Below are 15,693 nucleotides of genomic sequence, written 5' to 3' on the forward strand. Positions count from 1 at the left end.
GCAGTTTCTATTTAAAACCTCCCCCTCCAACCACTTTTCTCCAAAACTCGGGCACCGGTCCTATGATGTCCTCAACCAGGTGAGCCAAAACATTCAGGTGACACAGATGTGAGGAACCCCCCGATCGGAGAACAGGTGATGAGGACAGGCTGTGAGGTCCAGGTGCTTTGGCAAGGGGAATGCATGGGGGACTAAACCTGAGGAACGCTGGCCATGTCAAACCCACCTGAGCCCTGGGGGCAGGGGGGTGGGGGAGAACAACTGCACCCCGGTACCCCAGACACCATCACGCTCTGCCAATTCTGCTTAAGCCTGCTTGGCTGGGGGCGTCGAGTGGCGCAGCCCGTAGAGCGCTAACCATGCGCTCAGCGCGAGCCGCGACGTCGGCGGTTCGAATCCGACCGCCGACCTTTGTCGCACGTCCCTCCCTCTCTCTCCTCCTAATTATTCCTGTCTCTCTACACTGTTCTATCCAAATAAAGGAAGAAAAAAAAAACCCCAAGCCATCATCAATGAAACCACTTAGAAGCTCACGAAGGCCCATTTGAATACATATATAACAGAATGCACTTATAACAATGCATCTGTTATCACATAATCTTGCATTCATCTCTCGTTTTTTTTTTTTCTTTTTCTTTCTGCAAAGCCACCTCGCAATTTGTTGCCAAGGGAACAAGATGCAAAATGCGAATGGTTAATTGATTGGTGGTCACCACCAGTGAGATCCGTAAAGCGATTCACCTCAAAGAAGGAAAACATTGCAGCCTGAACAATTTATAGTCTTATGTTTCCTCCAGGGTCGGTATCCAGACTGTGTTCTGTTTCCTAACTGAGACTGTGGATGTGCTGTGCCCTCACACGATGCTACTAGCACTTCCATTTTTAAAACTCCACACGGCACTTCAAGGTAACCACTCCAAAGCTGTAGCACTATAGTACATTGCATTACATTACGTTTATTTAGCAGACGCTTTTATCCAACGCGACGCACAAAAGTGCATACCAAGGTCAGTGGAACAACTACAAAACACAGGTCTGATAAGGCACAATACACATTTTGTACAGTTGTTCATAGCCAAGAACACAAATTCGAGTTCACACAGTGAACACTATTCTGACCTAACCTATGCCAAGTCAAACCAGGGGCAGTTACAAGCTACAACATCAGGACGATGATACAAAGTACAATAAGTGCTGGAGTGGAGGTAACATGAGTGGCATGAAAGAGGGGAATTTAAGTGAAATGATTCGCAGAGTGGGGGCAGTTAGTCCAAGTATAGTCTGAAGAGATGCGTCTTCAGACCACGGCAGAAGATGGGTAATGAGGGAGTGGTTCGAAGTGGGACAGGGAGTTCGTTCCACCACCAGGGAGCTAAGGTGGAGCTATAGTACCATATTCATTACCTAATAATTCAATCCACACCCGTTAATCTGGGGAACTTTACAGTAATCAGAATACAATCAGAAATGGAACTTCTGTGGACTTAAAAATGCTTTAAAATATCCTAACAATGGCGTGTGGTTTCTCGTTCGTGTTTGAAGTGTGTCCCCTGAAATAAGCACTCTGGCCACCCAGTCTCCAGTGCTTACTTACGCATACATGCGAAAGATTGGGATATTGCCCAAGAAAAAAATGATTAAATGCTAAGGGGGCTTCTGGTCCCACAACAACTTGGCTCGCTTTATAGAACCACCTAATATGAAATGAAACAGAATATTCCCCATGAATAAACACATTTCAGCATAATAATTTTCCAGCTAATCAGTCACACTTCTCTCATTTCTCGAAAGGAGCTGCCTCTCTGGCAAACAGCGGGACCTCAGGGGAAGGCTTGAATCTTAACGGCTGATTTAAATTAATTTATTAAATTAATCCCTGCACATTTGTAAAAAATATGCCTTACAGTATGCTTTCCTGTGCTCAAAAACAAGGTGATTTGCAATGCACACTGGGAAATGGAGTTTATTCTAAACTGACCAATAAGAACTGCCACATCCTTGAGATGTGGTGACACAGTCAATTAAACACTGATAAGGCCAAGGTCACACTCTTCAAATGTTGTTTTTAAAACATATTTTAATGTCTGGTTTCCGAACGTTAACAGCATGTCATGTCTTATCATAGTAAATCTGGAGACCAGTCATGCATGACCCCCACACAGAGCTCCCAAATCCCAGCCCTGCAGGCCTGCAGACTGTGATTCACCTAAACACCGTCACAATCAGGCAGGCCAGTCAACTGACCAGCTGCTTCGTTTGATCAATGAAGTGCTCGTCACTTTAATTGACCAGCGACTCTCTAGGACCAGGGCTGGAGAGTCCAGCCAGCACTACAAGAAAGCTCAATTAATCAATGCCAGAAAAGTTCAGAATATTACCTCTTTAACGTCAAAGAAGACAGTCTGCTTTCATTCAGAGTTTTTTTTTTTGTTAACTGTATAAATAATTCACGCAAAGGACACATAGGTTTAAAAATAAACGTCAAATTAGTCATATCAATAAGCAATGCATTCAATTTTGACTTTAGTGCTCACATTTGTGTTTAAAATATTAAATATGAACATTCTTTTTCATAAATGATGCTCACACACGAACTGCAGGGGCTTCACTTGACTTGGGAGAGGTTTTCATTCACTGGCAACACAAGCCTGCCCCCCCCCCCCCATTTTATCCAAATCATGGCCGAAACCAAAACTTCCCGATTTGTCTTTTTAAGGATCAAACTCCCAGCACTGCATTTCGGGCTGCTCCTCTGTGGCCTCTCAGGTGACCCCCCCCCCACCCCCCTCCTCCTCCTCGTTTGGCAGCTGCCTGCTTCCTTTCACACTTGTCCGCGGCCCCCCCTCATTAGACCATGTGACACCTGGCTGGGTCACACACCGCAGGTGTAAAAAGTCCTCCAAGACGCCGGATCACAGACCTGGGTCAGATACAGCACGCATTTGTTTTGAATTCAAATACTATTTCTACGCTTTACTGATCTTGTCCGGTGTATTGGAACCAATGAAATACTCTCGAAAAGTGCCAACCCCCACCTTCTGGTCATATTGGCAGGCTCAATTACACCAGGCAAGATCAACAGAGCACAGAAAAGCATCCAAAAACAAACAGTATTTCAATCCAAAACAAATACGTATGTGACCCATGTCTGCTGGATCAGTCTGCCAGGTGGATGAATAAGTTATTTGCACCCCACAGGGAGACATTAGAAAAATGCCATTACACGACCGCTGGCTACACTGATATAAAGACCAATTCTTACATTTTTGGCGTGGTATACGTAGTACTGAATACATTCAAGTACTTCACAATCGCACCCCCCCAAAGGAGCTTCACTACTCAGGATTTCTGTCTCTGCAACACCGCTTCTGTTCACTGCTTTTCTTTTTTTCACAAATATGTTAGCTTTTCTGATTTCTTGCATATTTTTCAAATGAGGGTTTTATTCCACCTGAATCGTCCAATGAGAGTGAACCATGATCCACACCTGTTGTCTGCGCTCACCGTAGTGTGGCTTCACCATAAGTTACGTTCGGTAGGGGTTTGGCATTTATTGTGGCAGGGAGTAACACAAAAAGAAAAAAAAAACATTTATGCCAAGTCACTTAAGAGTACTGGTCGCCAGTAAGTGCCACTGCATAGTATATACAGGTGTCTGGAATTCTACAAGTGGAACACAATAGGGGTGAGGGAGAAAAATCGATACTGCACAGTACTGCGATACTTTATTCTGCCATGCAGTATCGAACCAGTGGTGCCACGTATCAATATTTCATCGAAATGCGCACATTTCATAATGCACGTTATTTTTAGATTACGATTTTAATCCACGGCACAGAGGCGAAGAACCACCCTCCACGCATTAAAATGATACAACCGTACATCTCGTTGTGGATTATCCCGTTTATAACATGGTCACTTCTAGAAAAAAAAAAGCACTTATTTTCATTAGATATTTTACATTCAAAATTAAAGGTTATTAGCAAGAGAGGTGCCATTTCCCTGGCAACACACAAGAGACTAATATCTGGAAGAAAACCACTGCCATCCCACAATAAACATCAATTTACAATACAATGGAATACATTCAAAATTAAAGGTTATTAGCAAGAGAGGTGCCATTTCCCTGGCAACACACAAGAGACTAATATCTGAAAGATAACCACTGCCATCCCACAATAAACATCAATTTACAATACAATGGAAACATTACTTCCAGCAAATGGCCCAAACCGTAGACGCTACCTAGCAACCAGACACCCATTCCAGTCTCTCCCGTTATTGGTCAAGTAGCAGGCCAGTATAATGCGTGGTTCTGAAGTGTTTTTTATACGCTACACGCGTGCCATCTAAAACTCCAGATGGTCCACAACTGCCGCTCACCCAGAACGGCTACCATTGCAGTGCTGTGACCGGAAGAGTCTCACCCTTTTCATTGTTTATTTCCATTTTTCCCGAATTTAATTGCCCCATTATTTATTTATTGAAATTAATTCAAGCTGCCTGCTTAAGAGACCTTATGTTCCTGAATGTTTTATTTTCTTACAAGCTGCCACGATTTCACTGCGTTAATCTCCACGAGTGAAGGGTTTAAGTGAAATTAACTGAAGCAAGACATTTTTACTATCGTGAGGTGTAATGGGTTTTGGCATATTGTTCTCCTTAGGCATACGACTTCAACTTTTTGGAGTCTTCAAATGAGAAACAAATGAATAAAAAAAATAACAATATATCAGAGTACGGAATCGCAAAACTGAGTGCATCGCAAAAACAAAAAGAACTGCGGTACCGTCCTATGCTAAGTATCGTATGCTAAGTATCGCGATAACACTGTATCGTGGGGGCCCTGATGATCCCCACCCCTATAACACAATACCACTCTTAGGCGCTAAAGTCAATAAACTCTCACGTAGAGGATGGGAATGATAAATGCTGACTCAGGCATCATTCGTGAACATCCCATAAATGCTCACCGGGGTTCAGACCCGGTAACTCAGTGTGTCATGCACCTGACACCGCTGTGAAACAGCTGACACACTCTGCACTACGCAGGGGGGGGGGGGGGGGGGGTCATCGTGAACCCCTCTTTACAGAAAATAAATGCCTTAATGGTGTGAAATGATTCACTCCGTGTTAAGTAAAAAAAATTTAATCACCTTGCCTTCTATGTACGGGCAAACTATGCCAGGGAAATGGTAAAGAAAGACTCCAACACCAACATTTTTAACCAAAAGTCATAAAAAGAACATTTTTGGCAAGATTCAAAATCCTTAAGTCCATTACTTACAATAGCAACTTTCAATGGAAAGGATGTGGACCACACTGGCCAGTAAAATGGAGACTCATTGCATCTATTCAATTGTAATAATTCATGAAAATTAGTTTAAGAGATCTTAATCATGACTTAGACTCTCTATTCAGCACCACAGATAAAAAAACACCATAAAACAGCATAAACTCAGCCCCCCTTTTTCTCCCTCGAGGATAAAAAAGGTATTTCACAGAGATGGTGATGTCATGTTTGGATCCCTACCAACCAATCCCCTTGGTTCACCGCTCAACCATCTGTCCCGCTTGGCATGTCCAAAGCTCACCAGCACTGCCCTGCTTTCATGAACACGGAAAACATACACACACACACTCTCTGAAATAAAAAAAAAGGTAGAGCGGGGGTAAAATTCTGCTCTTTAAGGAAGGAACATTTCCCAACGGATAATAATAATGTGCTATTTGGGTACTAGTAAGTACCTTTTACCAGCAAAAAAAAAAAAAAAAAAGGTACAAATGGATTACGTATTGCTGGCAAGGGGTGCAATTGTATGTGCATGTAAGCTACCACCCCAGTGACAAGCATTTGTACCTTTTTAAGGCACTTTTTCATACCATTTTTCTCCTGAGAGATGTTTATGTGAATTAGGCACAAAAGGGCTGTAAGTACGTGACATTTGTCACCTGCAAAGCAGCCAAAAACAGCTGCCGTGGCAGACAAGCGCGACTTGGACGCAAAAAGCAGTGTGACCACCGCTGCACAAGCGTGACTTTCGTAACCGCCGCAGGGCTAACGTCCAAATTTTTTTTTTTTTTTTTGTCCTTCGCTCCGCATCAGTGGCTCTCCTTCCAACGACTCACAAAAAATCTGTCCTTGGCCAAAAGGAGATCTCCCCCCAAAAGACACGCGTTTCCCCAGGCCCGGGTTTCATTTCGGGATGCATCCCCCGGATGCCTGCCACTGTCAATACCAGAGTGCCCACCTCAGCACGTAGAGCCAGCCAAGAGCAAACCTTGAGCCAAAATGTCTGAACGTGAAAGGACATGATGTCACTGCTGGCTACGGATCTCACTGGCTCGGCTGTGAGATTCCCACCCGCGTCGATCTCCTTAACCTCTCTCACGCAGCCCAGTGTTTACTTGCAGCTTACCAAGCACTCGTTTTTATAATCCATTTTTTCATTGCACTTTTTCCCCCTCGTTGTTTCTTTTTCCCCCCCCCCCTTAGGAATTCCCAATACAGTAGTGCCTGTAGGCCTGTCTCAAACCTGCAACCTCCTCCGTATATTCAGGAGCAGGCAGAGGCAGACAAGCACGCACGCGCCCTCCTGCCAAAGGCACGCAGCCATCTGTCCCACCTGGTTCCACACCGCGGCCGCTGTGTCGGAGGACTACGCTTCACGCACACACACACACGCCTGCCGAAGGCAGACGGCAGGCGGCAAACGGATCGGAGGAGCCGGTCTCCCGCGAGGAAACCCTGCCAACTGGAACCCTCCCTTCCAGGCTAGGCTAACGCTAGCATCACTCAGACAAAGCGGGGGCACAGTTAAGAGTTTGAGTCCGTACTGCAGGAGTGCTGGAAGAGGACATGCCACCTAGGCCCCCGTTAAGGCCTCCTAAATAACTTAATGGCTCCGTGGACCGTCGTTAACACACCGACCTAAAGCTCATGTCATGTTTTAGGACAGAGTGTGGCACAGTGGGTAAGGAACTGGGCTTGTAACCGAAAGGTCGCCGGTTCGATTCCCGGGTAGGACGCTGCCGTTGTACCCTTGAGCAAGGTACTTAACCTGCATTGCTTCAGTATATATCCAGCTGTATAAATGGATACAATGTAAAATGCTATGTAAACGTTGTGTAAGTCGCTCTGGATAAGAGCGTCTGCTAAATGCCTGTAATGTAATGTAATGTAATGTTCACTGAAGGTGGCTTGTTTTTATTATTCTTCCAGGAAAGCACAATGATCGGTCCTCAAAATGAAGCTTGTTGTGAGTCAGTAATACACAACGCATTTTGTGATGGGTGCTCCCTCAGTTAAGTACAGGCATTCGTATTGTTTGACGAAGCGCACAGATTGCACAAATTGGTTCAATAATTCATCTGCCAAAATATAATTTTAAATATTTTTCATAAACATAAACAAGTAGGCCTATATTTTCAGAGGCAAAATAACATGCTTTGTACACAGAAACCAAATTCAAATTACAAATCAGAATGTTTTACAAATTCAAGATTTAGCCTACATGCATCTTAATGACATGTATATGATTTGAAGGTGAATGATTTGCTGGAAAGAAACCGAGCGTTACATCATCCAGCTGGAGTAAACCTCAATAAGCATTTATGAAATCCACTACAGAGCAATGTGGTTACAGCAGGCCTTTTGCCTGTTTGTTTTCTGTCAATACTAGAACTGTTGACAAAATTTTAGGCCTACATCTCTGCCCTCCTATATTAAATATTACCTTGGACCGTCTGCAGGTAGAAACTTTATTTTAGGTTTAGGCCTGCTACTGTACGGTTTAGAGAGGTCACGCTATGCGATTCGCTCCTTTCCCCGATCCAGCGAAAGCACTTCACGCAAAACAAACTGCGATCACGGCTAGTCAGACTGAGGCAAGCAGGCAACGCCTCTGAGCAAAAATGCTTACTGCGCTGAAGCTCACCGCAAACTATAGCGCCTTCTACATACCGAATGGACAAAAAGTTGCCATGTCACAGTGAGTACACTTGCCGAAACTTCTGGTCTCACACTTGCGAACCTTACAGATGTAATGCGGAAGAAAAGGTCCGACATAGCTCAGGAGGTAAGACCGATTTGTCTGGCAGTCGGAGGGTTGCCGGTTCAAACCCCGCCCTGGGCGTGTCGAAGTGTCCTTGAGCAAGACACCAAACGCCTAACTGCTCTGGCGAATGAGAGGCATCAATTGTAAAGCGCTTTGGATAAAAGCACTATATAAATGCAGTCCATTTACCATTTACCAAAAGGTCCAGGTCGGACCAGGCACACTTTCACGGAACACGAATGTGAAAGCAAGCTGGGCACACAGAATTGGTAGCTCGGGAAATGAATCCGTGGTCATCTTCCACGACACTGAGACTTTTATTTCGCATTTTTCAGAAGACTTTTATACAGGGCATCGCCTACCATCAATCTACATATTTGCATATTCTTCAAGTATTGTACCTGAAGGAGGAAAAATAGGATAACACTGAATTATGGGTCATGAGCAGCTGGTTATAATGCATCACTGTGCTCATGTTCTCCCTGTGATTTAGGCCTAATCATTACAATTACACCTGCTTTTAAATGATGGTAATAATGATGATAATAATAATAAGCTTTATTTATATAGCACCTTTCATACATAAAATGTAGCTCAAAGTTCTTTACATTCAGCACGAACCATCATTAGTTGAAGCAGTTGGGCATAAGAGTTTAGTGTATTAAAATCCTATTGTCTGAATGATTCAATTCTGTCTATTTTATGTTAAACTATAGAGCTCAGCACTATACTTCAGGCTCAGACCAGCGAAGTCTGGTGTCCCCCAGAAAAACGTTAAACAGGGCAACAGCGGGACATGCATTTTGCACTTTGACATTCTGCTGAAAAATGTATAGGCCTACATGAACACATGAACATTGCTCTATTACACAATCAACAAATTCCTGGAAGACATTCTCCAATTTCTACACATTGCCCGTGAACACATGCCACACAGAAGTGAATCTGTTAAACCCACCGCATCGAACAGAAGCAGCCACCCCTCAGAAAGAAGTCAAAGCAAGTTATGTTCTCGCACAAGCTATTAGAAAATAATAGACGTATTGGCAAGGGGCTGCATGTCTTCAAGGCCTTGGCAGTTGTAGGCACATAGAGCCCATTCGATAAATAACTAGGGGTTATTCGGATAATGGCCAGAATTTTCACACACAGGTGTTTCTTCTTTCGTTAACGAAAGGCACGCCTCTTTCTTACAACTGTTTGAACATTAGAAGCAAGGGGTCTGTCTCTAAAGCAGTCAATTACAGTAAAGTACTTTCCATTAATGAATTTCACTATGGTGGGCACAGCTGCATGATTGATCTTTAAAATCGTGACATGAAACCACACAATACTGAAAATATTAGAGAAAACTTTCCGCCTCTATATTCGGTTGTATATAGCCTAATTTTCATACTGACTGCATGCAACAGTGCCTTCCCTTTTGAAAAAGAAAATGAAACACTAGGTTTCAATAGTTTGTTATGTCTGTGGTAGGGGATGAGGGAACGGTGTCTAGGCAGCAGCTAGGGTTTAGACTGAAGTCTGGCTTGTAATAATATAATGACATTCCATTTTGAAAGCCACACATATTCGTTAAACTGCTAGTCAAAATGAAAAATGACAGGTCTGGTAATACATTGATTAGCCCTACTGTATGACTCGTTCTCACATATGCTACATGATGATCCAATAATCTATGACAAATCACTCAATTCAGGAAGAACTGGGTGTGTGTGTGGGAGGCTGAGGAAGATAGGCCACATACAGTATTTCTGAGTTGTAGAATAATAATAACGGATCTAATTCCACATTTAAAATGAATAACAACTGATTTCTAGTTCCTTTACCACATGAAAGAGGAAGAATAGAAAGGCTTTCTCAAATAAGTGACAAGGCAATTTGCCGTTTATAAATATTTCAGCAAAATATGTTATCTTCATTAAATCAGAGATGCACACAACCCCCTCCGGTCTAGACGGTGAAAACTGATCGTGGAATGTATACTGCTGTGTGGATTGCAGATTACACTCATGTTTACGCACTGCATACATTTAAACTACGTCTTCACACACAATTTGTGAAATGTTAACCTTTCGCCTGTTCCTATTCTGCGCGAGAAGTGGTCAGAGTAGAATGCTTATATGAGAACCGCAGAATGTGTCATCCAGCTAGGACGGTTTGCAGTATAAAAATTAACTTCCGGTTAAATCTTTGGGGGTGGGGGGGTATTTTGGCATGTGAACAACAATATACCGGCAATTCAACGACCCTGATCATACACAGGTGAAATTAAATGATGTAGCTACATACCTCGTGAAGGCACCATGTCACCTGAAAATGAAGCTACTGGTTTAGCACAAAGTTGTACCTAGCCAGGTAGCCAAACGAGAAAATTTACCTGATTTTGTAATTAGGCAAAGTGTGTTTCTTCTTAATTACGCGCTTCAGTTGGTTTACAATGATGGATGTGAGTTGGGGCAACGGTCTACCCTCGAACTGGGACTTCACTTCGAAGTCTATCAATGGATCTTCTAAGAAGGAGAATGACCAGTGCGTGAAAGGCGTGCGGGTAAACTGCAGCTTCAGCCGTCCTATGACCCGGGTCATCTTCACAAAAAGGTAGGCGGATTTACCGAAGACCAGGTCGACGTCAATCGCCAGGTGAAACCCACCATTGTACTCCAAGTCCACTTCAAAATTGAGCTCATCGGGCATGCCATCCTCATTGCACGCCACTGGCTTCATAAGTTTTGCGGTTTTGAACACAGGCAACGAATTACCCAGAGATATATCCCGGAGACTGAGTCCCTCCAACAGCCGGCCAGCCGTCTTGGTTTGCAGCAGCTCCTCGAATTCCACCTTGATCTTTTTGGTCACCCAGTGTCTGACCACCGGAGTGTCCCGGAGTTCTCGAAATAGGAACAAAAATATTGCATTTAGAAAATTGCACGTCTCCGGCTGAGAGGTGTGGAGTGGCTCGTTTTGAGAAGGCGGCGGCTGTTGTTTAGGGCTACTGCCGGGGACAGTCGCTTCCTGTTGCCTAGGAGAGATGGTCTCTTGCTGTTTGGATGTTGTTGCAGATGCCGTGTTGTCTGGCTGTTGTTGTCCTGATTCGGCATGTTGGTTATTAAAGTAATCCTTCAATGCGGGCTCAGGCACTGCTTTGACATATTGCACTGTCCTAGCTATAGGCTCGGGGCTTCTTCGATACAACAGTAAGAGCTGTAATAGCAGAGTGATGAGCGCCCCGGAAAAAGCGGAAATAAATATCAAGTAAATCATCTTAAAACGGCTTGCTATCTTACCGTCTTCGCGTTAAAATGTTATCATTTTTAACGGTTTAACCGTATTAACAAAGGCAAGTTCCACCTGGTCGATCACAAAGCTGCCATATCATCTGCCTCTTTCCTGGGCTTCTCGGCTCCTCAGCTGATTGGGCGGACGTATTACGCGTAATCACCGAAAAGCCGTGCGTAATGACGGAGTTTGCCGGAGTGTATGCAAAGCCCTCCAGCTTCACAGCACCGAGCCTGAAGTCAAGTGGGATTTGCGAGTCACTGTAGTAACTGATCGTGTTGCAGGAATATGCGAAACGAACAATGGTGCTCATCACGTCTACGCAAGTTACCCAACATATTAGCTATATTCAGGTTGTGCTTTTGCCGCTTCCATTTGAGATTTAATTTTGAGAATATAAAGCAATGTATTAAAGAGCGGCCTGGAGAAACAGGTGGGTTTTCACCATGAATGTTGGCTGCTAACATAACTGTGTTTTGATAAAACTACAAAGGCCCGTTTCGTGTTAAGTAGGCTAGACAAAAAGACTGCATGGTAGTATAACTGATTTTTCCCCACTGGCATACAACTACCAGCCTCACCACCCACAGTACAAGTGAGGGTAGCAAATGAGAAAACAAACACCTGAAAAGACTAAACATGAGCCGAGAGTTTGGAAAGCAACTTGGTCCTTGGCATCTAAAAAAAAAGCCCTTTGGCACAGCAAAGCATATTCGATTCCACATTGGGGCACGGTAAACAAAAACATTAACATCTACGTGAAAAACAATACAGCAGTTCAGGTGTCAAAGCAACTATCTTGATTAGCGCCACTGAAAGAGAGACTGCCACCTAGTGGTAACATGTGATATATTCATAAAGCATTATGATATTTCTCCAGCACTATTACTGCTGTAATATTTCTCTTCTCTTGCCTCCACGCAATGCTTGATGTTGCAAGACACATCAAGACATAAACACATTTTATTCCTGGAACAGTCACATGTCTCTTTGTAACTTCATAGGCAATTTGTGCATTGCCAAAGCAGAAGTACTGTACCACAATAACAGCTAAGTCAAAAACATTATACAAAAGAAACGTTCACTGCTGAGAAGTTCAGAGATCACTGCTATCAGTTCCTCTGCCATATAATATTACAAAGTGTGACACTGAGTACAGACCATCCAGGTTGAAGATGGGTTTCGTGTGGACGACAGCGAGTCCTCCGATGATGAGTCATACCCCTGATGTGTATTGTGTTGTAGAGGAGACAGCAGGCTGGATGCAGTAGGTGTATGCAAGTCGTGGTTTTTGCACAATCACTGGAAACTAAGGCCACCGAAACAAATGTGGGTTATTTTCAATTAAATTTAAACAGTTACTGGAATTTTCTATTGGTCAGCCCTCTCCTTTGTTGCTTTCTCTTTAGGCCTCTGCAGACCTGGGTCAAATATACGTATTTGTTTTGGATTCAAATACTTTTCTGTGCTCTGTTGATCTGGCCTACTGAGAAATGTATCTGAAGCCAAAAGAAATATGTCTGCACCTCTGTACGTTAGGAATTCCACAATCAGTGGGCACAAACACATATTTATTTAGTGTTTATTTAATGATAGCCACAGCAGTGGATACAAGAATATTTGTTTGCCTAGTTCACCCATCACCCAAGAATGTAAAGCTTTTAAAAGTGTCCCTAGCAACCTGGGCATGAACGTCACCTTGTTCAAGTCCAGATGTTAGCCACTGCATAGCCAAAGAATGAGAGTGAACAGCCAAAGGACAAATGAGGACCGAACATGGCATTGTGTTTTTTCCCTGACAGCGAAAAAACTGAGTCAGCAAAAGAAGTGCAGCTTATTACACAAGCACGCTCAACAAGCTATGCAAGTTTCACACTTGGCTTTGGTTTGAACCAGAACAGAAAACGGTTTGTTCCTTTGTACAGTGACCAGAAAAGATATGCGCTCATTTCAGAATAAGGGGCTGAGATTAAACTGAATATCCAAAACAGTAAAGAAACTTGCACACTTAATATTTGTCCCATCGCAAGATGGATTAACTCCAATTCAAGACTGATTACCACAAAAAGCTGAAACATTACCAGCATTAGATCTAATAAAACACAGTTGTGCTAAAGCAAATAGTTTATTTATAAAAGTAATATATATATATTATGACAGTAACCTGAGGAATTCAGCCTCCTATTGCCAGCAGCCATACCACCACAAACTCTGCTCCTGCCGACTGGCTAAAGCCAAGTAAGTGTGGGCTTGGTTAGTACTTGGATGGGAGACAACCAGGGAATACTGAGTTGCTGCTGGAAGTGGTGTTGGTGGGCCAGCAGGGGGCAAACTTCCCTCTGGTCAAATAAACCCCAATGCCCCAGTGCAGTGACGGGGACACTGTGCTGTAGGAGATGCCATCTTTTGGATGAGACGTTAAACCGAGGTCCTGACTCACTGTGGTCGCTAAAGATCCTATGACACTATTCGCAAACAGTAGGGGGTTCCCCGGTGTCCTGGCTAAAATCCCAGATCTGGCTCTCGCAAAAACTTGCCACCTAATCATCCCCTGATTTAAATTGGTTAAAAAAAATTTCTCTCCCTCCAGTGGAGCTGCTCAGTGGCCAACAATAGAGGATTGTGGTTGTACTGGGCAGCTCCGAGGTGTGAATATGTATGAGTGTGAAGCAGGGCGTTCCTGCAAAAGAGCATCCGTGCTCAGCGAACCTACCCTGGGTATATAAAGGTTAAATAAAATAAATAAATAAATAAATAAATAAAAAATTTACAACCAGAGATCATTTGCGTAATTCTTTTTTATGGTTTACCGTTATGTTTCTCGTCAAGTGTCACAAGTCCCCCTTATAACAGCTATCACATGACCTGCTGTAGTAGGCACATCTTTCTTCTACTGAAAAGTCAGGCTGAAGGTTGTATCCTAAAAAGTGTGCCTGGTTACAGTGGACTGCAGCACATAGAGCCCGCTGCCTCATTCGTCTTCCATCTTGGTGAGATGTAGCATAGCGAGGGCTAGTAAAACTAGGATGAACTGGGCTAGCGTTTCTCCACCCAAAGCCTGCTGTGTAATCAGGTGTATGTTGGTAAATGGTAAATGGACTGCATTTATATAGTGCTTTTATCCAAAGCGCTTTACAATTGATGCCTCGCATTCACCAGAGCAATTAGGGGTTAGGTGTCTTGCTCAGGGACACTTCTACATGCCCAGGGCGGGGGATTGAACCGGCAACCCTCCGACTGCCAGCCAATCGGTCTTAAAATATACCTCGTGAGCTATGTCGCCCCTATGTCGCCCCTTTTCAGTATTTTCTTCTCTCCTCTGGTCACCCAGCGCCGGAATAAGTCCTCGCTACTGCTGGGCAGCCGAGTCGCCACCTACCTTCTGCAACAGACTGAAAACACACCTGTTCACACAGCAGGTTTGGGTGGACTAATGCTAACCCAGTTTATCCTAGCTGTACCAGCCCTCGCTACGCTACGTCTAACAACTAACGACACCCGCTTTTGGCTGTGACACCGACAACTGGGCGTCAACGTCTGCTCTTCTGCTCTTCGTCTGCTCTTTCTCTGTCTCTTTCTGTATGCACTTTTTTAGGTTGCTCTGGATGGGATCACGTCAATGTGCCCAGATGTAACACAACTGTCACACAGTTGTAATTTATTAAGGGCTTGAGCAGTGGCTGCGGCCGCCCTTTAAATAAGCTCCAGTGTAAACTCAAAGCTGCAGTCGCGCTTCGCGTCCGCCACACACAACTCAGCGTCACGCTGCACATAAACTGATCTCAGGGTCTGCTGGATGGCTCAACGCACTCACTGCACGCAGCACAATGCGTCAGACGACCCACTGACCGTACGAAAAGCAGTCAATCTGCGCAACGTGACACCCAAATGTCCCCAATATGGCCAAAGTCAATCCATTATCAGGGTTCCTTTCTTTTCTTTTCTTTTTTTTTTTTTTTTTTTTTACAATGCAGACATTCTGAACAAAAATCTTGTTTGTATAAACAAAAAAGTATTTTACCTATGTTTAACCAAGTAGGTCAACTGAGAACAAAAGAGTTAATACCTACACTTTACAAAAAGTGCCTGGGGGTGAATAAGTCGGGACCGAGGATCAACCTCTCAACCGAAAGACTGCAGTTTGTTCCAAAGGGAAGATTGCTCCCGGCCGGGCCACTAATGCCTTTTCCAACATCAGCTTCGTTTTCCCAAGAGGACTGCGGTCCAAGTGCTTACTAAGGCTAGACTTACTGAGCTTCAGCACTTCGCTATGAAATGGACAAGGGGTGGGATTGCTGCTGCATACAGGAGGAGACCGCTGTCTCGGCCAAAAGACCAGGTGAATTATATTACTCAT

The 15,693-nt window shown here is 43.9% G+C and overlaps 1 protein-coding gene across 1 annotated transcript in view; it reads right to left on the minus strand.

Moving 5' to 3' along the window:
* The window catches only part of pdzd8 (PDZ domain containing 8), a 64,286-nt gene extending 52,829 nt beyond the window's left edge, over positions 1-11,457 (minus strand). The window contains exon 1 of the mRNA XM_035400631.1: positions 10,438-11,457. Coding sequence (XP_035256522.1) covers positions 10,438-11,321 — 884 coding nt within the window. The 5' untranslated portion in view covers positions 11,322-11,457. The remainder of the gene's footprint in view (positions 1-10,437) is intronic.
* Positions 11,458-15,693: the final 4,236 nt, after the last annotated feature.

Source organism: Anguilla anguilla, chromosome 18 (genome assembly GCF_013347855.1).
Source record: "Anguilla anguilla isolate fAngAng1 chromosome 18, fAngAng1.pri, whole genome shotgun sequence".
Classification (NCBI taxonomy): Eukaryota; Metazoa; Chordata; class Actinopteri; order Anguilliformes; family Anguillidae; genus Anguilla; species Anguilla anguilla.